The 22,430-nt window shown below is 55.7% G+C and overlaps 2 protein-coding genes and 1 long non-coding RNA gene across 5 annotated transcripts; 1 reads left to right on the top strand and 2 right to left on the bottom strand.

Annotated features, from left to right (window-relative positions):
- Nucleotides 1-193: 193 nt before the first annotated feature.
- GDI1 (GDP dissociation inhibitor 1) lies at nucleotides 194-6,510 on the bottom strand (the record flags this gene model as incomplete). Its single annotated transcript, NM_001133216.1, is given in 11 exon segments — nucleotides 194-1,143; nucleotides 1,234-1,288; nucleotides 1,407-1,551; nucleotides 1,869-2,040; nucleotides 2,458-2,557; nucleotides 3,147-3,278; nucleotides 3,537-3,735; nucleotides 4,535-4,669; nucleotides 4,811-4,910; nucleotides 5,041-5,148; nucleotides 6,371-6,510. Coding segments are annotated over 11 exon segments (1,344 nt in total). The 3' UTR covers nucleotides 194-990.
- A 666-nt stretch (nucleotides 6,511-7,176) lies between these two features.
- On the bottom strand, nucleotides 7,177-14,990 carry ATP6AP1 (ATPase H+ transporting accessory protein 1). Its single transcript, NM_001133499.1, is given in 10 exon segments — nucleotides 7,177-7,982; nucleotides 8,159-8,390; nucleotides 8,478-8,525; nucleotides 9,219-9,457; nucleotides 9,957-10,042; nucleotides 10,704-10,744; nucleotides 11,214-11,407; nucleotides 11,763-11,837; nucleotides 12,009-14,604; nucleotides 14,799-14,990. Coding segments are annotated over 2 exon segments (351 nt in total). The 5' UTR covers nucleotides 14,975-14,990; the 3' UTR covers nucleotides 7,177-7,982; nucleotides 8,159-8,390; nucleotides 8,478-8,525; nucleotides 9,219-9,457; nucleotides 9,957-10,042; nucleotides 10,704-10,744; nucleotides 11,214-11,407; nucleotides 11,763-11,837; nucleotides 12,009-14,429.
- Nucleotides 14,991-15,168: 178 nt separating this feature from the next.
- LOC112130961 (uncharacterized) lies at nucleotides 15,169-20,543 on the top strand. Of its 3 annotated transcripts, XR_008518223.1 has the most exons (3): nucleotides 15,186-15,274; nucleotides 16,410-16,694; nucleotides 20,298-20,543. It is a non-coding gene; the product is annotated as an uncharacterized LOC112130961 (long non-coding RNA). The 3 variants fall into 3 exon arrangements; XR_010138958.1 differs by lacking the exon at nucleotides 16,410-16,694 and having other exon boundaries at nucleotides 15,169-15,533; XR_008518222.1 differs by lacking the exon at nucleotides 15,186-15,274 and having other exon boundaries at nucleotides 15,540-16,694.
- Nucleotides 20,544-22,430: the final 1,887 nt, after the last annotated feature.

Genomic DNA, 22,430 nt, shown 5'->3' with positions numbered 1-22,430 from the left:
CAGCATTAACTCACTGGGTAGCCTTAAGCTTTAAGTCAATTTGGCCCCAGCGTGCTCTGGGTGAGGAATTCCCTGATGAAGAATGCCACCTTTTACAGTCCAGAGTGAAGCTAAGCCAGAGCCCCAACCCAGGCAGCCAAAGCCCTGCCAGGTACCCAGCTTTTGGGAGATAACCGTCGAGATCCAGAGAGTCAGGTTTCAACCGTTTTATTGGGAGGTTTTGTTTTCTGTGAAATACACTAGAGGGTGGGGAAGGGGACACATTCACTTTGCAAGATAAGGGTTTCCCACCACTAAAGGAAAGGCATGGGGCAGGGCACACTGGGGTTTGGGTCCATTTTCCCACCTCCTTCTGCTTTGCTCACTTTTCTTTTCTCTCAGCAAGTACCACAGAACACAAAACACAACAGACAAGAAACAAAACAGCAAATCAACCTCCAACGGGGCCACGCCCAAGCCTTCCCCACTCCCCCAGGCTGGGCAAGGGCTGGGAGGGGATGGGGCAGCTCACTCTACAGCCCTCAGGCCACACGGGAAGGCTGCAGGCTCAGAAAGGGTGGGTAGAAGTTAATAAATTAGAATAAATTAGGGGGGAGGAATGCAACTTTGTGCTGGGAGGGCCCCTTCTCTCCAACACGCAAGAGTTGGTGGGGGGAGGTGGGGGCATCTCCAAAGGCCACTACAGTGGGGGTAAGAGCGGTGGGGGCAGAAGTCACCTTTTCCTCCACATCTTCCCAAACAGAGCAGAAGAGTTAGGGGTGGGGGGAAGAGACACACGCAAGGAGAGGAACCCTCTTTTCCTAGGATAAGGAAGGGCCAAGAAAGAGGATGCTATCCAACCCCCCATCCTCCCAAACCATCGCTAGGGTTAAGGATTTGGTCAGTGGATCAATGAGGTGGGTGATGGGAACGTGGTGGGGGAAGCAGAGGATGCTGGAGCCCTCGAGAACAGACACAGGCTGGGGCAGCAGGGGCTGGGGGCGGCCACAATCACTGCTCAGCTTCTCCAAAAACGTCGTTCTGTTTGCGCTTCATGTTCTCAAAGTCAAAGGCCGTGCCAGCCATGCGTTTGTAGATGTCTTTGATGTCGTTGCAGGTTGTCTCAAAGTGTGTGGTGGCATCGTAGGAGCAGGAACAGAACACCTGGAAACAGCCAGAGCCCAGTGCCCAGGGTGAGTCAGGCAGGTGCCCTGGGCGGGCAGCCAGGAGCCAGGGCTGGGACAAGCTGCTTACCTGGCTCTCACAACCATCATCAATAGGCTCATACAAGTCACTGATAGCCACAAACCTGAGGGGCAGACAGAGGGGAGGGGACAGGCCTCACAACGGGCCATGCCCTTCCTGGTCCCCAAGCCCAGCTGCTGGGCTCCCTCCCTCTCCCCCTTGGGCTCAGCCCAGTCCCTCACTTCTGGTCAATGGGCTCCAACAGCTCCAGAGCTGGCTCCACCTCCTTTTCAGGGTCCGTGGTCTCCACAGTAGTGCTGGCAATAGCTATGTACTTGCCCTGGGCCGCCACGTTGTGTGCATAGGAGATCATGCACACGTAGATGTCTGGCCACAGGAAGAGCTCCGTCAACTCAGGCCAGAGGCACTGGCCATACGCACAGAGGGGTTCCGGTGGCTGGACACAAGTCTGGCCCGACTGCCCCTCCCCTGCCCCGCAGAGCAGGTAGCATCCAAGCCGCCACCCTCCCAGAGGGGAAGAGTCCAGGCCACCCAGACCCTAGGGGTCCAAGTTGTGGTGGCTACAATGTGGGTCAAATTTTTTCCACAGAGAGGTAAGGCAGGGAGCTCCGACACTGATGGGGAGAAGAAGAGTAACCCCAAAGAGAACACCCTAGAGGAAGCTATACCAGCGCCCAGCCTACCTGACTTCCTGTTGACCTGGTTCTGGGGGATGATTATTTGGCAGGAGTTGGCGTCGTTGGTGTTCTTGATGGGGTGGCTAAGGATACAGATGATGCGGATAACCTGGCCAGCCTTCCGCACACGGTCCGGGATGTAGCTGGGGTCACAGATCAGCTGCTTGCAGCGGGCCACCTGAGAAGGCACCAGAAGTCCTCGCCCCTGTCACATCCCTCCCTTAGGTAGACGTGGGGCTGCGCTCACAGCAAGGGCAGGCAGCTCTGGCAGACAAGGCGCTCCTCCAAGCCATCACTACTGCCCTTCCTGAATGCGTGGCCCTACCCTGAGCTGCAGGAGGAGCTGCAGGCCCGCCCCCGCCGCCACCCCGCCCCCCAGAGGCACTGTGATCAAAAACACTTGCTGCACCACAGACATGGCATGTGGCCTCTGAAAGAGACCTCTCACCCACAGTCATAACTCTGAAGACTTCTAGACCCCCAGTTCCCAGCTCCAAGACCCTCGGGGCTGTGCAGCAGGAGACTCGGCAGCACAGAGAGAAGGTGACCAAGCCCCACCTCAACCATGGGACTGCACTGCACGGGAAATGCTCACCTCTCCCTCAGACTTCACGCCCACCACCTTGCCGTTCTCCATGATGATGTCATCCACAGGTTTGTTCAGCATATATGTTCCCCCATAGATGGCACTCAATCTGTGGTGAGAGCAGCTCTGGTGAAGGCCCCTCCCAGGAGAAACAGGGACCAATTCCACTGCACCCTTCCTCCACCAAGGTGCAAAGAAGGCTGCCCCAGGCAAGCAGCAGGCAGGAGACGCCGGGATTCATCCAAGCTCTGTCACTGCTGTGAACTCTGGCCCCATCTCAGCGGGCTCTTTCCTCTCTGGAGCTTCTGCTCAGAATACACTGCCAAGGGCCAGCGGGAGGGGGCATGAGGGAGCAGTGCTCCGCACCAAGACAGCCTGAGGGACCAGAATGGACTCTCTGGAGATAGGTCAGCTCCCAGCTAAGCCCTGACTCAAGGTTCCGGGACCCTGGGCCCAGTCCTGGTGCTGCCGGGAACTGAGCAAGTCACATTTGTGGAGACTTGGCTTTTCAAGTGTGGAGACTTCTGTACTTCAGTGCACTGGTGTTGTGCCCTCATCACCCAAGGATGGGGTGAAGTAAATGAAGACCACGAATTGGAAAGGAGGAAATACTACCAGGGAAATGCTCAAGGGGGCCATCTCCACTCCTGGCCCTAGTCCTACTCAGCTATGCCAACTGAAAAAACCCACGTCCTCACCTTGCAAAACCCTGGGGCAGCTCGCCCAAGCCGTAGAGCGGGTATAAATATGGGCTCTTGCCATACCGGGCCAGGGACTCACTGTACAACTTGATGCGGTTGATGGTCTCAAGACAGGGCTGGTCCAGGTAACTGGGGGACAGGGGTTAGGGAAGATGCTCCAATAGCAGCACCCCTGATTTACCCCCACCCAGGTACCAGGCCAGTCTTCCCACCACCCTGAATGGCCTGGGGAAGATGAGGATCAAATGCAAGGGGGAAATGGAAAGGGTGATAGGTGAGCCTGTGGCTGAGTACAAGAGACATGCGGGGCAGGGGGACGGCAGGCAGGTGTGGGAAGGGCGGGGGCGGGCCAGGCAAGGAGGCTGCCACCACCCAGCTTCCCCTCACTCATCAGTGCGGTAGAGCGCCAGGGCATGGCCAGTGAAATCGATGACATCCTGGCCCAGATCAAACTTCCGGTAGACGTCACGCATGCTGGTAGTCTGGGGGTCAACGCCCTCAAAGGTCTTGGGGTCATTCTCATCGAAGTTTGCCACAAACACCAGGAACTTGCGGAAGCGCCGTTTCTCAAACATGCCCATCAGATCTAAGGAAGGCAGCGGGAGGAGGTTCTGCACCAACGCAGCACAAAACTTTCCATCCCAGCAGGGCAGGCACCCCCACTCACAGCCCAGCTGTCCTGTGACCTTAGGTTAACCTCTCCACCCTTTTTGGCCTCAGTTTCCCCATCTAGATGAAGAGGGGATTGGCCTGGATGGGCTCTAAGGGCCTGGATGGCTCAAACACTTGGCGATGTCTCGAGGATTCAGTGGAGGCCCTGCCAAAGGCTCAAGTTTTTGTTTTTTTTTTGAGATGGAGTCTCGCTCTATCACTCGGGCTGGAGTGCAGTGGTGCGATCTCGGCTCACCACAACCTCCGCCTCCCAGGTTCAAACCATTCTCTTGCCTCAGCCTCCCGAGTAGCTGGGATTACAGGTGCATGCCACCACACCCAGCTGATTTTTCGTATTGTGAGATGAGACGGGGTTTCACCATGTTGGCCAGGTTGGTCTTGAACTCCTGACCTCGTGATCCACCCGCCTAGGCCTCCCAAAGTGCTGCGATTACAGGCGTGAGCCACTGTGCCTGGCCAGGCTCAAGTCTTTCAAAAGGAGCCCCGTTCCCCTCCATGTCACATCCCTGCTGTGTGAGGACCTCCCTCCTGGCAGCCAGCCGTGCGGCATGATATGGGGCAGAGGGAATACAGAGTGAAGGGCCTCTCTGGTCCTTCACGGGAAATGTGACTTTGGACAAGGGGGTGCCTTATTCTGGACAGCCACCCATCCCAAAGACAGTTGGCTTCCCTGCCACCCCATGATTTCTCTGGCTCAGGGGGCCCACACTCACTGGAAGCCAAGGCCTCAGTCTCAGTGGACGGCACTTTGTAGATCTTGCCCCCCTTGTAGACAAAGCTGCCCTCCACCACCTTGAAGTCCAGGTAGCGAGTCACCTCTGTATACAGTAGCATCTTTACCAGCTGTCCTATGGGGGTGCACAAGGGCAACATCAGCATGGCTCTCTCCAGAGGCTCTAGCTGGTCTGGCTGTGCCTCCTCTGGAGCCTGACCGTCCTCGGGTCTTCCCTATCACCCCCGACCTGCAATACCTCCTTCCTGTCTCTCACCGTTAGCCATGAGGAATTTGGGAATCAGGTCAACGTTCCAGTCTCGGCCTCGGCCCATCGACTCAGGGGGCCCCTCCAGCAACTGAAAACGCTTATACAGCTGTAAGCAGAAGGGAGAAAGACACCTCAGGGACCACCTCCTCCTGCTCCAGGCACCTGGGGAGCTACTTCCACCCTGTGCCGCTATGTGGGAGGTTAACAGGGATAGACTTGGGCCTGGGCAGCCTCACCTCCTCTAGGGGTGTGATGGAGGAGCTCTCGCCCCCGTAGTAGGGGTTCCGGTCCATGTGCAGCACCTTCTTCCCGTTCACAGACATGATGCCCGACAGGATGCATTCCTGGGGGAGGGTGACACCATCCGCTGCACTCCCACCTGCCTCCGCTCCTACCAGCAGACCTGATTTGTTCCCCACCCAAACCTGCCTCAGTGGACAGCTCCTTCCACCCACCATCCCCACTGGCTAGTTGCCTCGCCTAAAATTGGGGTGATGGCTTCATCCAACCACACTCTCCATTGCAACCTTGCTGGGCAAAGGAGTCCCGTCCCCCTCACAAGGCGGACAGTGAAATAACGGAGGCTTTGAGGGAGGCAGGGCATCCAGCAGACACAGGATGGCCTTCCAGTACCAACACGCCGAGAGGCATCTACCTACGCAGAGCCGCACAAAAAGGCCGATAAAACACAATGAGGCACAGAGGGGACCCAGCTGGACTGCGAAGGACACTCGAAAGGGAGGCAAAGAAAGGATTAGCACAGTCATTGAAATTGTAGGCCCCACCCTGGACTGCTCTTTCTTCAAATAGCAGGAGCCCCTGCCGCTGAGGAGGGGCATCTGGGCCTGGACCGAGGGAGAAGAGTCTCTGAGGGGAGTGGGCCAACGGGGTTTTCGGGGAAAGGGGGAAGATAAACACCCTCACCAGTCACTGTCACTAGCCCAAGGACAAAGGCTGCAGATGCTACTCAGCCTGAGGTCTCCATGGGCAACCGAGGTGGGGTTGCGGGAATGTGCTTACTGCCCCCACTGCTGTTCCTTCTGGAACATTCCCTGGATCCCCTGGCCCCAAAAGACGATGAGGAGGCGGGCTGAGGGCCCACTCTGGCGAGGCCCCCTGACCCCAGGTCCTTGTACTTCATCCCCACCGGGATTAGCTCAAGATGGGAAGGGACGCTGAGAAGCAACGCTAGGCGGGCGACGAGTGCGGGCGACGGGGTGGATGCCGTGACGGGTGGGGGCGATGGGTGGGCGGGGTCGGGGGCATCGGGCCGAGTGGGGGTGCGTTTTCCGGTCCAGTGGGCAGGGGTAGGGAAAATGGGAGGGCGCCGGGGGTCGGACCCGGGTAGCCCAGGAGGCGGCCAGGAAGGGGGCCTCTTCGGGGAGATGGGGTCACGGCAACGAGCAGAGGCGACGTCGCGGGGGGAGCAGCGGGGTGGGCACGGCGTCGGCTTTTCGGGGAGCGGAGCGCAGATGGCAGTGACCGGAGGATGGGCCGGCGGCCGCACCATCGCGGGGGATGGCGAGGGCACGACGCGGGGCCAAGGGCGCCCGGGGCCACACTTACGGTGAGGCCGGTCCCCAGCACGATCACATCGTATTCCTCGTCCATGGTCAGGCCTCGGTGCCAGCGCCCGCTCGGCTCCTCCTCCTCCTTCACCGCAGCAGTCGCCGCCGCCACCGCCGCCGCCGCCACCGCACTGGACCAAAGATGGCGGCGCGTCGGCCGCCGCCCGACCCCTCCGCCGCGTCAAAGAGTCCCGCCTGTTCCCGCGCCCCGCAGCACCCGGCAGGGGCCACCGCCTCCCCGGCTCGCCTCCCAGGAGGGCTGCCAGGGCCCGGGCCACAGCACCAGCGCGGCTCCGCGGGCGACGCTGCTCGCCGAGAGTCTAAAGAGGCGCGGGGCGGGGCGGGCGGGGCGGGGCGGGCGGAGCGGGCGGGGCGGGCCGGCGGCCGGTGCTGCGGCCCGGGAAGGATCCGTGCGCGGGAGCCGCGCGCGCCCCGCCCCACCCTCCGCGCCCCGCCCCTCCCCGCCCCGCGCGCGCCCGCCCGCCTCCCCTACCCCCACCCGCCCCGGGAGTCTCGGCGCGGCCCCGCGGCCGGACGCGCGCCGCTGCGGCAGCCGGGGGCGGCCCCCTCACGACGCGAAGGCTGCCATTGTCACGACGGCCTCCTGAGACGCCGAAGCGCACCGGGACTCGGCCCGACCGCCCTTCCCTACCCTAAGCGGTTAGGGCCCAGCTTGCTAAAGCCCCTCCCGGTCTCCGCGGATGCCTCTTCGCCTCCCCCTCGCCGGGCTCCATCCTCCCGCATCCCTCCGGCGAGCACGCGCCTAAAGCCCAGCGCAGAAATGAGCGACAAGAGGCCCAACGCATGGCGATCCGCGTTTATTTTATTAGGAAGGAAACAACCGAACACCCCATGCTCCTGCCAGGCACTCCCGGTGGGAACATGCCAGACAGCCGGCGATCGCACCCAGCCCACCTGTCGTGGAGGTCCCTTCCTTCTCAGGCCACAGAAATAAACCCCAGTGTACTGCTTATTGTTAGCACATCACCAGAAAACGATAACGACAGCCAAGCAGGACAGACAGTTAAGTAGTACTTCCACACCCCCAAACTCAGGGAGCCCTATAACCTTAAGGAGGGAGCATTTGCTACACAAAAGCACTATCCACAGCCAGGGATGATGTAGACACAAGAGTAAATAAGGAGAAAGGAGACCCTAGAATTCGTGTCCCTTACGCCTCACAGCGACGAAGCCTGGGAAGCTGGTTGGTCTAGCATCTACACAGAATATGTACACCTTGTTGGGAGAGATGGGGGCAGCCCAAGAAAGCTCCTCAGCGGGCTGAAGAGGGAGCAAGATGGGCTGAGGGGAGCTTGGGGTTCATGCTGCGGTAGGAAGAGGGAAGCTCTTCAGTCCAGTGTGCTGCAGGGTGGGACCCTCAACCCCCTACTGGCACAGGGTCACACAATCTGGGTCAAAGAAATAGTGGGGCCCTTGTGGTCATCAAAGCGATCCATGGTCTTGAGGCTGAGGATCATGTGCAGGCCGTAGGTGAAGATGAAGAGCATGAACAGGGAGGTGAGCAGCCCCATCCAGATGCCGGGGGAGAAGAAGCTGGCACAGTCGCTGGCGTAGGAGAACTGCTCCCCCATTACGTTGAAAGCCTGGATCTGGCAGACACACAGACACGGGTCAGAAAGGACCGTTTGGAGGCCCAGCAAGAACTGGGACAGGGTCAGCGCAGGGACAGGACTCTCAACTACATGCCCAAGCCCAAGCCTCTCTTTGTCTCTCAGCCACTAGCCTGGGCTCCCCCACCTGCACCTGGGCCACCCCTGCTCCATACCTGGAAGTCCTGAAGCATCATCTGCCAGGAGGAGGGCTGCGTGCGGGCCACGAGGAGACTGCCCTTCTTGCTCAGGCTGCTGACATACTCGCAGTGGAAGGAGTAGATGCTGGGCCCTGTGACCTGGGAAGCATTGAAGTAGGCGACGGAGCCATTGCTGTGGACTTCGAGGCGCTCCATGGTAAACCAGTGCCGGGCAGACACTGGGTAGAGGCGGTTGGCCAGAATGAACCTGGGGAAGGTGGCAGGGATGTCAGGTGAGCTGGGGAGGCTGAGGCCACACCAGCCCACCCATACCTCAACCACCCCCAGGACTCACTTGAATGTCACTGTGGTACCAAAGAGTCGTTCATAGGTCAGTGAGAGCCTGTGGGGCCAGAGAAAGAGGCGCACTGTGAGGCTCTGGGAGGGCCTTTGGCATCTTAGAGGAACAAGTTCCTCAGCTCTGCTCCTGCCTAAGCTGCCTTGGGTCCTTGCAGCCACCTGAAGAAGCAGTGCCCCCACTTGACAGATAGGAAAACTGAGGATCCAGTCACATTGCAATCCCAGAACAGAGCTGAAAGCCAGGACCCAGGTCCCCGTTGCCACCAGCATGGGGGTCCTTCCTCTGGTTCCCCTGAGCTCACTGCCCCTCCTTTTACTCCCTCTTAGGGTCACTAAGTAAGGTGCCTGGGCTGGGCTTTGGGGGCGAGAGCAAACAGAAGGGCATGGTTGCCCCATAAATGGCTCAGGTAGCTGGCCTGGTATTTGCCCACACAAAGTCCCAGAGGTTTTGCTCAAGGGGGAGGTGACAGGTTCCCAGGTAACCTTGAGGTGTTAACCAAGGTCCCAACCAAAGACTCGCAAGCATGGGGAGGCAGAAGTCTGGGCAACTCCTCTTCCAACAGCACCCCATGCTATGACACCTCCTACATCCTCACGCTGCCGAGACCCCAACCAGACCATGGCCATCCCCACCCCAACACACAGACCTGACCCTGGCTCCCTGCCCCACCTGCGACCCACAGTGGTGGGAAGGTCACCTGTGGTGGCACAGTCCTCCCCAGCCTAGTGCCCTTGCCTGGCAAAGGAGTCATTCCAGAAGGAGCCAGTCAGGTTGAGCTCCTGCACCCCAAAGGTGAGGGGAGTCAGGTCCTCCCACTGGTCCTTGTACGCCACAGAGAAGTTTTGGGCCCAGAACAGGATCCGGGGAGCGGTGTCATTGTAACTCACAGGAGGATGGATCACAGGTGATACTGGCTGTTTTTGTAGCAGCTGGCGACCTTGCCCTCCAGCCACCACGGCTACATCACGGGCCACCTGCAGAAACACCCAACCAGCCTTCTTTCAGCAGCCCTGGGAGAGTGTCACGCTCCAACCCAACTGTCGTGCCCTGCTTCCTCTCCCAACAGGACAACCTGTCCACTATCTCAAAGTCCCACGAGCCAGAGGAGGCCTTTCCTCCAGGAAGCCTTCCCTGATGCCCCCTAAACCCTGATGACATTCCTAGTTCCTCAAACTTAGGGTCATTTAGACTTAGTGTCCAAGTCTGCCACCCACAAGCCTCACAGGACGAGATGGAAAGCTGCCCCTGGAATGGGGAGGCAGGACTTGAGTGCTCATCCTAGCCCTCCCCCCAGAGTCAGCCCAGGGACAAGCCACTCCAAATAGTCATACCACAGGGGTTCTGTGCCTGATGCTTCCCCTATGCTGGGCCTCCTGAGCAGCCTGCCTGTGGCATACACTCCCCACCTCCAAGCAGACTCACCACACTGCCTCTCCCTGCACGCCCCAGAGCCCCTGCTGGAAGGGCACATACCCTGGAAGGGCGGACCGCTGTGAGGGCCGCTGTGTATGGGACATCTTCGGACTTGAGTGTGCTCAGGACCTGCCCGATGACCTCATCTGAGGGTCAACAAGGAGAGTAGAGACTCAGGTCACCAGGCACCCTGCGTAAAGAAACACTCCCCACTGTCTGCTTTAGAAACCTTCTAGAACATCTGAAAGTGGTGTTTTTACTTTCCACTGAGGATCCTAAGGAGCAGCTATTTCTCATCCCACTCCCATTCCCAGCCTCCCCCAGAGACAACTGTGGCTTCAGTCATCGATTCCCTAATGCCAAACCCCACCTATGTGACACAAGAAAATACATATCAATACAGAAAACTCCACATCCACCCATGAAAGGTTCGCGACTGCCTTTCCATGGGGAGTGACTGTCCTTTATTGCAAATAGATAAGTCCCCAGAATTGTTTTTCCAAATGTCTGCAGTCTTACTAAACCCATAACTCTAGGATTCACGCTGCCTGCACAGAAACTGGCTCCACAGCCTCCAGCACAGAGGGCCCCCCCTCTGCCAAGTGGGGTCTGGCTGGACAGGGTCTTCTGCCAGGTGGTCCCTGGCTGGTCCTGGGAGCCAGCATTTCCCTGCTCCACTGCCAGCTGCCCCGAGAAGCAGGCGGGCCACCCTGGGAGTGATGAGGCCGAGGAACTGCAGGCCAGCTCTCTCTGTGGTCCCCACCCAAGGGCTAGATGAGGACGTGCATCCTTCCTGATTCTACTCACCGTTGCCTGTGAGGACTTCCCTGGGTGCCATCAGACCAGAGCTATGGAAGACAAACAGCGCCAGAGTCCTCAGGTGGCCTAGACCTGCACTGCCCACTACCCTTCCCCGACCCCAGCTTCTCCTCCCCACTAGCCCCACGCACCAAGCCTGCACACTCTTACCTCAGTGCCCCCTCCTGGAAGCCCATCCCACCCCGAGGCTTCTCAGTCACACTCAAGTCCTGGCTACCTGCTCTGTGACAAGGGCCTGGCTAGGTGAGAAGGCTCCCCACCCACAGGACTCACATCTGCCTCATCTCTGGAGGCCCAACTCAGTGGTAGGCACCAACTCCTGAGTCACAGAAGAGGCCCTCCCCTCCTCTTCTGGCCACACAGGGCACCTTCTGGAAGGGCTGTGAGGGGGTGGGGAGTACTGGCATCTTTAGCCAAACGGTGCCACCACATGCCATAGCTCAGGGCCTTGCTGCTCTCTGGGCCCCGAGGCTGGTGGCTGGGCCATGTAGGCAGTACCTGGCTGTGTAGGGCAGGCGAATGAGCAGCAGAGCGGGGAGGCTGGCGTTGAGCTTCAGCTCCCGCAGGGTGGCCAGGTCCACATGCAAGGGGCTGGCCCCGAGCTTCTCCTGCAGGTAAGTGGTCAGAGTGCTGACTGCATACCAGTCGACGGCAGGAAGCACCAGTGAGGAAGGGGCCAGGTCCAGGGCATTCTGGGGACAGGGGAGAGGCAAAAGGTGAGTTAGCCAGGGGCCAGTGGGCCTGGGCCAGCCCCCCACACCTCTCTGGCAGCTCTCCTCTGGCAAGCCATACCCATAAAGGCTCACCAAGAAAATGGCCTACACCCCAGCCCCTGACATTCAGGCCCCAGGCCTTTCTACCCCAAAGCCAGCGTCTCTGCTCCCCTAAGAGTATGAGGTGGCTTTTGTTGTTGTTGTTTTTTGGGGGGTGGTTGACCCAGAAGAGACTCAGACCCAAGTAACCCTGATATGAGGTAAGAGTACAGTTCTTATGCTGGGAGAAGCACAGAATGTCCCCCATGGCCCCTGGCTGGGAGAGGACTCTTACCTCTAGGTTAGAAAAGGCGCTGTCCTGCTTGTTTCCAAACACACCGCCATATGCTGTGAAATCCTCAATGCTCAGCTAATAGGGAAATAGGGGAGACATCTGAGGAGGTTTGGCAAGGAATGGGGGCCAAGGCAGGGGACAGCCACCTTCCCCATGCATTCTCAAGGCCAGCAAAGTCTCACTGACAGTCAGGTTCAGTATGGTGGAGCGAACTGTGTGTTGGTGCGGGTGGGGTGGGAGACTCACCTCTTCCCTCCAGCACTCTCAGGGCAGGGTGAGAAGACATGAAAGGCAGTCATGGGGTGGGGAGATCTGCAGGCAGCTGACTTGTGGTAACTCAGGAGTAGGAGTCAGCTGCCTTGCCCGCCCTACAGACAAGAGGAACTGGGGAGGGAACAGGGAAGCTGCGGGGAGGGGGTGGGGCAGCCAACAGCATTTGAGGCAGGCCTCCCAGCCAGAGAAAAGGAGAGTCGGCTATGTCCAGTCTGGACAGGACCCTCACCCCACCTGCTTTTGGCGGAAGGGGAGAGAGTGAGGATCTCAGAACACGCTGGAGGAAGCATTGAAGTCTTTTGAGCTCTTAGGACCACAGTGGCCCTGACCCCATCCCTTTTCCTCTACAACCTACAGATGTCCTTTGTCCTTTTGCTCCTACCCTCCACTCCAATCCCCAGCTTCCTCTTGCCCTTCCCAGTTAGGCCCTGAGGAGATTTTAATCAGCTTCCCTAACCTGTTTGGTATACACACTCGCCCAGCCTCCCCTCCCTTGTGGGCAGGACCTTGCTGCTGTTTGGCCACCTGGGCTCTCAGTCGGAAAGCCCAGGAACTGCTGGTGGGTCCTGTGGGCTTTCTTTAACTGAGAAATCACACCACTCCCTGCTCCACATTACCCAAGGCTTTCTTATACATTTAGAACTGCAACTGACCTTCCCCTCCTGGCCTACAAGGTCCTACTTCATCGCCACCTGAAAACCATCTCCTACATCTCCTGTCCCTTTCTCTCACTTACTGTGCTCCAGCCACACCAGCTCTTCCTTGAGCTGGCCAAGAGCACACCTCGCCCAGGACCCTCGCATTTGCTGTTCCAGGAATGTCCTTCCCCAAACGGCTCCCTCCCTCCATTAAGATCTCTGCTCAGATATCACCTCCTCAGTGAGGCCTGGCCTGACCACCCTTATCTAAAACAGCATCCCAGTCACTCTGTCCCCTTAGCCTGCTTCCTTCCCTAAAGACTCTAACACTGACACCGTATCCTATACCAACTTAGTATTTACTGGCCACCCTCACAAGAAGGTCAGCTTCCTGAGGGTGGGGGCTTAGGTTCTTCTGCTCACTGCCATATCCCCAACACTTCACAATACCTGGCACATAGTAGGCTTTCCATATTGGGCAAATGAATGAATGGGTGAATTCCCTAAGACTGGGGGATCCTGGCTAGATGTTTTATGTGGATTATAAGAATTCCCCCTTGCAGGCTGGGCACGGTGGCTCACGCCTGTAATCCCAGCAGTTTGGGAGGCTGAGGCGGGTGGATCACGAGGTCAGGAGTTCAAGACCAGCCTGGCCAACATGGTGAAACCCCATCTCTACTAAAAATACAAAAAAATACAAAAATTAGCTGGGCGTAGTGGCGGGCGCCCTGTAATCCTAGCTACTCGAGAGGCTGAGGCAGAGAACTGCTTGAACCCGGGAGGCGGAGGGTGCAGTGAGCTGAACTGACATTGCACCAGTGCATTCCAGCCTGGGCAACAGAGCGAGACTCCATCTCAAGAAAAGAAAAGAATTCCCCCTCACAGCCCTCTGACGTAGGTGGTGTCTTCATTTTACAGACGTAGAAACTGTCATTCACAAAGATTATTTCATGCCTCCAATGGCTGGTTACATGGTAGAACTAGGACTCAGTTCCTATCTGACTATATTATTTACCATCTCCTGAAAAGACTTCAGGCCACCACCATCTGCCCACACAGCAACCAAGGGAGACTACAAGGGCAATCAATGAGCCATACAGGTCACCAACAAGGGAGGGCCTAGCAGAGACTTGCTATCTTAGAGTCATCTCACGGTCTCCACGCCTGCTTTGGGGGCAAAGATCCCGGATGGGAAGGAAAACAGCATGCGGGTTATGAGCTCCAATTGGGAGGGAGGATTGGCAGACTCAGGCTGGAACCAAAGTGGTATCTATCAACTGTAGTGAAACATTGTATCTTGACAAACCTTACTTTCCTTGGCAGTGAAACCAAGATAATGACGTCAGTGTAGCAAGTGCCTACAAAGCACTAAACAGGTGATCATTTTCCAATTATCATTATTATGATCATCACAGCTAGAATTACAACTGTGCCACCCATTAGCTGTATGAGCTTGGGCAAGTCACTTAACCTCCAGCCTCAGTCTTCTCATCTATAAACAAACAGGGACGATAATCCCCACACACCATATTGGACTAAGTCAGATATCCAAAGTGCTTGGTACTCAGTAGGTACCTGGCCTCTGACCCGTCGCTTCCTCCAATCAAGTTGGTGCCATTTCCGAGGTTGTTGCCATGCTCACTGAAGCGTTTACTACAGGACTTCCCATGAGACGACCCACACCTCCCTACAGTTGGGACAAGGTCACTGAAGCTTCCCTTGGGGAATGGGCGTCAGTGTCATGGGGGGAGAGGGCCTGGCTGCCTCCCGATGACTGGGGGAGAGTGGGCTGGGGCGGGCGCACCTTGTCCTGCAGGAACAGCAGCACATTCCGGGGACCCAGCTCCAGGGCGGGATCTAAGTAGGTAGAGAGCTGCAAGTCGCTGGTGATGTGGCCTTCATGAGTGTCGGCCGCAGGAGCCCACAAGTCCCTGGCAGGGGAGAGAAGAGGTGCTGTCAGACGGGGGCGCATGTGGACTGGAGCTCTGTCACCGGCAGATTCGCTGCGAGCCCCTAAGCAAGGAACAGTCCACCTCCGGGCCTCACCACCCCTCGCCTAGGACAGCGCCGGAGTCGGGCGAGGGCGCCTCAGCCGCCACAGCGCATCCCACCCCGGCCCGCTCACCGGTCACTCGACCACAGCACCAGCGGGACCTGCTGCTCCGCCACTGCCGCCGCCGCCGCCGCCGCCACCACCGCCGCCGCCAAGGACAAAAACACCGGCAGCCACGGCATCCGCCAGAGCGCCTGGGCGCACCGCGGCCCCATTCGCACTCGAGCCGTCGCCGTGGCCGCCATCATAGCCTCAGCCTCCACTGCCTCAGCGGCCTCGACAGCCGCGGATCAGGTGACCGTTGCCCCCGCCCGAGCCCCGCCTCGCACCTCCATTGGCCCAAGCGCGGGCCGGCCGGCAGGGCCGCAGGTAATTGGACCAAGTGCATGCCACTCGCGGCCACTCCTTCTCACTGGTTGGCTGTACGTGTCTCCAGGCTCTCACGCTCCGAGTGGGAAAGGGGATGGGGCCCAGCTAGACTGACTAAGACAAGACCAGAGAGACAGGGAGGCTTCACGGAACCCTACACCCACCCGACGCGTTCGCCCGTCCGTTTTTATTTTTATTTTTGTTTTTGTTGTTGTTGTTCTCTTCTTTTGTCTTTTTTTTTCTTTAGAGACGGGGTCTCACTATGTTGCCCAGGCTGGTCTCGAGTCCCCAGGCTCAAGCGATCCTCCCGCCTCAGCCTCCGGAAAAGTGGGACTACAGGCGCGCATCGCCGCACCCGGCCAATCCCTGTTTTAATCCTTTTCCTTAAAATTGCAAAAGTGGTGTCTTTTTCCTGCAGATGGACCCTCCCTGATACAGGTGAGAGGAGACTGTAATCACTTAGAATAAGGAGTGAAGCAGGCTCAGGATAGCATCTAGGGGAATACCCAGCACTTACCTTGGGCGGGAGGAGAAGGGTCAATCAAAGAGGAAGGAGAAAACCCAGAGCGAAGCGTGGCTTCAAAGACACCCTAACGGGCCGGGCGCTGTGGCTCACGCCTGTAATCCCAGCACTTTTGGAGCCCGAGGCGGGCGAATCATGAGGTCAAGAGATCGAGACCATCCTGGCCAACATGGTGAAACCCCATCTCTACTGAAAATACAAAAATTAGCTGGGCATGGTGGCGCACGCCTGTAATCCCAGTTACACGGGAGGCTGAGGCAGGAGAATCACTTGAACCCAGGAGGCAGAGGTTGCAGTGAGCCGAGATCGCGCCACTGCACTCCATCCTGGGCGACAGAGTGACAGTCCATCCCAAAAAAAAAATAAAAAAAAAAGATTGTAGTCATGATTGTCACATGTGATTCAGACTAGGACTAGGATAGTGGCAGTTGAGCTGGAGAGAGGAAGTGGGTCTGACAATACAGTCAAAGAAGATTGTAGCTCTTGGGTCTCTCTGAGTTGGGGACTGGGAGATGAGGTCACTTGGGGGCTCATTGAGTTTCGGGTGCTTAGGGAAACCCCCAAGTGGCCATTTCCAGGCCTTAACTAGCTGAGGAGAGAGGTTTTCACTGGAGCTTCGTTGTATCCAGGAGAATCCAGCAAACTTAAAAAGGAAAGCATGTGTATTATGTTTCTGTTACTTACATAGTTTCAAGGCAAAGACTTCTTCTGGAATGCGGAAGGCAATCTTGCTTCCATCGTTAGGGAAGAAACTCACCTGTGGCTGCTTTTATTCTTCCCTGCATTGCCAGGGGTCCCTGGAGTGATGGCCCTTGAGGATTCCTGAAGCACCTGCTATGGGCCAGGCACCTGGACTCTGCCCCGGAAGTTGACAGTCTAGTCTAGAGGACATGCAGGACAGCAGGTCATGATACAGGGTCATGAATGTTCCAAAGGTTGAGACATCGGACTGGGAGGGATGTAAGGAGAGGGGCACCAATGAAGCTGCTCCCACCAGGACGTGATATCTAAACAACCAATCACCAAATGTTGACAGCACCAATGAGCACCTTCTGTCTGGGGACTTCATCTTTACGGTAAAAGCATTTTGTTCATTGAAATCCTGGCCGGGCCTGGTGGCTCACGCCTGTAATCTCAACACTGGGAGGCTGAGGCGGGCGGATAACCTGAGGTCAAGAGTTCGAGACCAGCCTCGCAAATATGGCAAAACCCCGTCTCTACTAAAAATACAAAAATTAGCTGGGCGTGGTGGCAGGCGCCTGTAGTCCCAGCTACTCGGGAGGCTGAGACAGGACAATTGCTTGAACCTGGGAGGCGGAGGTTGCAGTGAGCCGAGATGGTGCCATTGCACTCCAGCCTGAGCAACAAGAGCAAAACTCCATCTCAAACAAAAAAAAAAAGGCCGGGCGCTTTGGCTCACGCCTGTAATCCCAGCACTTTGGGAGGCCGAGGCAGGTGGATCACGAGGTCAGGCGATTGAGACCAGCCTGGCCAACATGGTGAAACACCGCCTCTACTAAAAAGACAAAAAATTAGCCGGGTGTGGTGGCAGGCGCCTGTGATCCCAGCTACTTGGGAGGCTGAGGCAGGAGAATCGTTTGAACCCAGGAGGCGGAGGTTGCAGTGAGCCAAGATCACACCACTGCACTCCACCCTGGGCGACAGAGTAAGACTCCGTCTCAAAATAAATAAATAAATAAAAAGAACCTCAGACCAACCCCCCACCCCGGACTTCACAGTTAGTGAAGAGCACTGCCAGTTCCTTAGCAGGAACCTGTGTCCCCCAAACCCCATTTTCCTGCGTCCCCTGAGAAGCAATTGCTATCCTGCATTGGTACCAGATGGCATTGTTCTTTTTTTTTTTTTTTTTTTTTTTGAGATGGAGTTTCGCTCTGTCACCCAGGCTGGAGTGCAGTGGCACCATCTCAGCTCAGTGCAACATCCACCCCCCAGGTTCAAGCGATACTCCTGCCTCAGCCTCCCGAGTAGCTGAGACTACAGGCACCCACCACCACGCCATTGTTCTTTTTTTTTTTTTGAGATGGAGTTTCGCTCTGTCACCCAGGCTGGAGTGCAGTGGCACAATCTCAGCTCAGTGCAACATCCACCCCCTGGGTTCAAGCGATTCTCCTGCCTCGGCCTCCCGAGTAGCTGGGACTACAGGCACCCACGACCACGCCCGGCTAATTTTTGTATTTTTAGTAGAGATGGGGATTCACCATGTTGGTCAGGCTGGTGTCAAACTCCTGACCTTGTGATCTGCCCACCTTGGCTTCCCAAAGTGCTGGGATTATGGCATGAGCCACCGTGCCCGGCCCAGATGGCATCGTTCTGCCTGTAGTCCTCTGCAGCCTGTTTGTTCACCAGCAGTTGATGGAGGTTGCTGTTTGCTTACCCATTGTACCATAGCTTCATGTTCCAGCACATGTGCCCACCGCAGCTGCTAGGCTCATTCCCCTGTTGCTGGACACTGGGTGATTCCCCTTGTTTGCCGTGGTGCAGAATGCAAGAAGTCTCGGATACGGTGGTAGACTGCATCATTGTTCACAAGTACTCAATCGCCCCTTTCTCTTTAAGAGTAGTCCTAGTCCGTAGCCAGCTGGAGACTGGAACTGGAAGTAGCTATGACTCAGGGATCAGGAGACCATCATGGCCGCTGTGGGGGGTCTTTCCACACCGTGAAGTGAGTGACTGAAACCCCCAAGCCCTTGCACCTCCTACTCCCTCGACCTTTTAAAAAAGCACTTCTGGCCAGGCGCGGTGGCTCACGCCTGTAATCCCAGCACTTTGGGAGGCCGAGGCAGGTGGATCATGAGGTCAGGAGATCAGGACCATCCTGGCTAACACGGTGAAACCCCGTCTCTACTAAAAATATGAAAAATTAGCCAGGTGTGGTGGCGGGCGCCTGTAGTCCCAGCTACTTGGGAGGCTGAGGCAGGAGAATGGCGTGAACCCGGGAGACAGAGCTTGCAGTGAGCCAAGATCGTGCCACTGCACTCCAGCCTGGGCGATAGAGCAAGACTCTGTCTCAAAAAAAAAAAAAAAAAAAAAAAAAAAAGCACTTCTGAACCCAAAAAAGAAAAGTAGGCCAGGCGCATTGGCTCACGCCTGTAATCCCAGCACTTTGGGAGGCCAAGGCGGGCAGATCACCTGAGGGCAGGAGTTCGAGACCATCCTGGCCAACATGGTGAAACCCCGTCTCTATTAAAAATACAAAATAATTATCCTGGCATGGTGGCATGCGCCTGTAATCCCAGCTACTTGGGAGGCTGAGGCAGGAGAATCGCTTGAACCCAGGAGGCAGAGGTTGCAGTGAGCAGAGATCGTGCCATTGTACTCCAGCCTGGGTGACAGAGCGAAACTCTGTCTCAAAAAACAAACAAACAAACACAAAATAAAGATGTACAGTGTAATGCTTATCAAAGCAGACAGTCCCATGGCATCACCCAGGTCAAGAATTTGAATATCATTGCCCCGAAAGCCCCTCTCATACCCTTACTATCACTTCCCAATGTGACCATGAACTTGATTCTTATGCTAATCACTTTGGTCTTTATAGTTTGACCAGTTAAGCATGCATTCCTAAAAATGATGGGATGTGTTTTGGCTGTTTTGAGGCTTTAAATAAAGGAAATTATTCAGTATAATATTTTTCCCTCCTCCAGTCTTTTTTTTTTTTTTTGGAGACAGAGTTTGGCTCTTGTTGCCCAGGCTGGAGTGCAATGGCGCCATCTCGGCTCACTGCAACCTTCAGATTCAAGCAATTCTCCTGCCTCAGCCTCCCGAGTAGCTGGGATTACAGGCATGTGCCACCACGCCCGGCTAATTTTTTGTATTTAGTAGAGACGGGATTTCACCATGTTGGTCAGGCCGGTCTTGAACTCCTAACCTCAGGTGACCCACCCACCTCGGCCTCCCAAAGTGCTGAGATTATAGGTGTGAGTCACCACACTCAGTCCTCTCCTCCACTCTGAAGGGAAGTATTATTTTGTGTCTAGATTCTTTGCTCAACATTGGCAGATTAATTCAAGTGGCTGCATGTAACAATGTTACTGCATAGTATTCCACTGGATAAATATGTCACCATTGATTGTGTCCTTCAACTGTTGACATTTGGTTGGTTTCCCATTTGGGCTGTTATGGCTAATGCTGCTGTGAACAATTATGTATACGTCTTTCTTTATCTTTTTCTTTTTCTTTTTTTTTTTGAGACAGAGTCTCGCTCTGTCGCCCAGGCTGGAGTGCAGTGGCGCGATCTCGGCTCACTGCAAGCTCCGCCTCCCAGGTTCACGCCATTCTCCTGCCTCAGCCTCCTGAGTAGCTGGGATTACAGGTGCCCACCCCCACGCCTGGCTAATTTTTTGTATTTTTAGTAGAGACGGAGTTTCACTGTGTTAGCCAGGATGGTCTCCATCTCCTGACCTCAAGATCTGCCCGCCTCGGCCTGAGTGCTTGGATTACAGGCGTGAGCCACTGCGCCCGGCCAATGTATATGTCTTTTGTTAAACATAGATGTTCATTTCAATAGGTATATAACTAGGTGGGGAATTGCTAGGTCATAGAGTATATGCACTGGGTTGAGTAGTGTCCCCATAACAGTCATTGCAGACAGAATCAAGTTAAGGTGAGGTTATACTGGATAAGGGTGACCTCTAGTTCAATGCGTGGTGTTTTTAAAGGAAGAGAAAAGGAGACAGATACAGGGAGGAGAGCACCGCATGAAGCTGAAGGCAGAGATTGGAATGACACCTCTGCAAGCCAAAGAACACGGAGCATTGCTGGGAACCACCGGAAGAGGCCAGAAGAGAGGCCTGGAGCTGACTCTCCCTCACAGCCCCAGAAGGAACCCACCCTGGTGCCACCTTGATTTCAGACTTCTGGCCTTCAGAACTGGGAGAGAATAAATTTCTGTTGCTTTAAACTTCCTAGTCTCTGGCACTTTGTTACTGCAGCCACAGGAAACCCATACAGTGCACGCTCTGCCTTTTGTGTTTCCTTTTCTGTGAAATGCCTGTTTTTTGTTTTTTGTTTTTTTTTGATACGGAATTTCGCTCTTGTTGTCCAGGCTGGAGTGCAATGGCAGAATCTTGGCTCACCGAAGCCTCTGCTTCCCGGCTTCCAGTGATTCTCCCGCCTCAGCCTCCTGAGTAGCTGGGATTACAGGCACCCACCAACATGCCCAGCTAATTTTTTTTTTTTTTTTTTGTAGAGATGGGGGTTTCACCATGTTGTCCAGGCTGGTCTCAAACTCCTGGCCTCAGGTGATCCACCTGCCTTGGCCTCCCAAAGTGCTGGGATTACAGGTGTGAGCCACCACGCCCGGCCTTAACCACTTTTAACTGTACAGTTCAGTGGCATTAAGTACATTCACATTGTTGTACAGCCATCACCACCATCCATCTTCAGAACTCTTTTCATCTTCCCAAACTAAAGCTCTGTCCCCATTATACAATTTCCCATTCCCCCATCCTCCCAGGCCCTGGCAACCAACCTTCTACTTTTTGACTCTGGATCTGAAGCCGGTAAGTACATCATATAAATGGAATCATATAATATGCAGCCTTTTGTTTCTGGCTTATTGCAGTTAACATAATGTTTCTTGAAAATCCTTTGAGAGTATCCATTTGATAGCATGTGTCAAAATATTCCTTTTTCTTTCTTTTATTTTTAATCTTTTTTTTTTTTTTTTTTTTTTGAGATGGAGCCTCGCTCGCTCTGTTGCCCAGGCTGGAGTGCAGTGGCACGATCTCGGCTCACTGCAAGCTCCACCTCCTGGGTTCACACCATTCTCCTGCCTCAGCCTCCAGCTGGGACTACAGGTGTCTGCCACCACGCCTGGCTAATTTTTTTTTTTTTTTTTTTTTGTATTTTTAGTAGAGACAGGGTTTCACTGTGTTAGCCAGGACGGTCTCGATCTCCTGACCTTGTGATCTGCCTGCCTCGGCCTCCCAAAGTGCTGGATTACAGGCGTGAGCCACTGTGCCTGGCATGTTTTTTGTTTGTTTGTTTGTTTGTTTGTTTTTGAGACGAAGTCTCCCTCTATCGCCCAGGCTGGAGTCCAGTGGCACGATCTCAGCTCATTGCAACCTCTGCCTCTTGGGTTCAAGTGATTCTCCTGCCTCAGCCTCCTGAGTAGCTGGGATTACAGGCGTGCGCCATCACGCCAGCTAATTTTTTGGGGTTTTTTTGTTTGTTTTTGAGATGGAGTCTCATTCTGTCGACCAGGCTGGAGTGCAGTGGTGTGATCTTGGCTCACTGCAAGCTCCACCTCCCGGGTTCACGCCATTCTCCTGCCTCAGCCTCCAGAGTAGCTGGGACTACAGGCACCCGCCACGCCTGGCTAATTTTTTTGTATTTTTAGTAGAGACAGGGTTTCACCATGTTAGCCGGGATGGTCTCGATCTCCTGACCTCGTGATCCGCCTGCCTCGGCCTCCCAAAGTGCTTGGATTACAGGCGTGAGCCACCATGCCCAGCCTTTTTTTTTTTTTTTTTTTGAGACGGAGTTTCGCTGTTGTTTCCCAGGCTGGAGTGCAATGGCACGATCTCGGCTCACCGCAACCTCCGCCTCCCAGGTTCAAGCGATTCTTCTGCCTCAGCCTTCCCAAGTAGCTGGGATTACAGGCATGCGCTACCACGCCCGGCTAATTTTGTATTTTTAGTAGAGACGGGGTTTCTCCATGTTGGTCAGGCTGGTCTGAAACTCCCGACCTCAGGTGATCTGCCCACCTTGGCCTCCTAAAGTGTTGGGATTACCAGTGTGAGCCACTGCGACTGGCCTAATTTTTGTGTTTTAGTAGAGATGGGGTTTCA

The sequence above is a fragment of the Pongo abelii genome, chromosome X, assembly GCF_028885655.2.
Source record: "Pongo abelii isolate AG06213 chromosome X, NHGRI_mPonAbe1-v2.0_pri, whole genome shotgun sequence".
Lineage (NCBI taxonomy): Eukaryota > Metazoa > Chordata > Mammalia > Primates > Hominidae > Pongo > Pongo abelii.
Note: the sequence above shows the minus strand (reverse complement) of the source record. Positions and strands in the feature narration are given on the sequence as shown.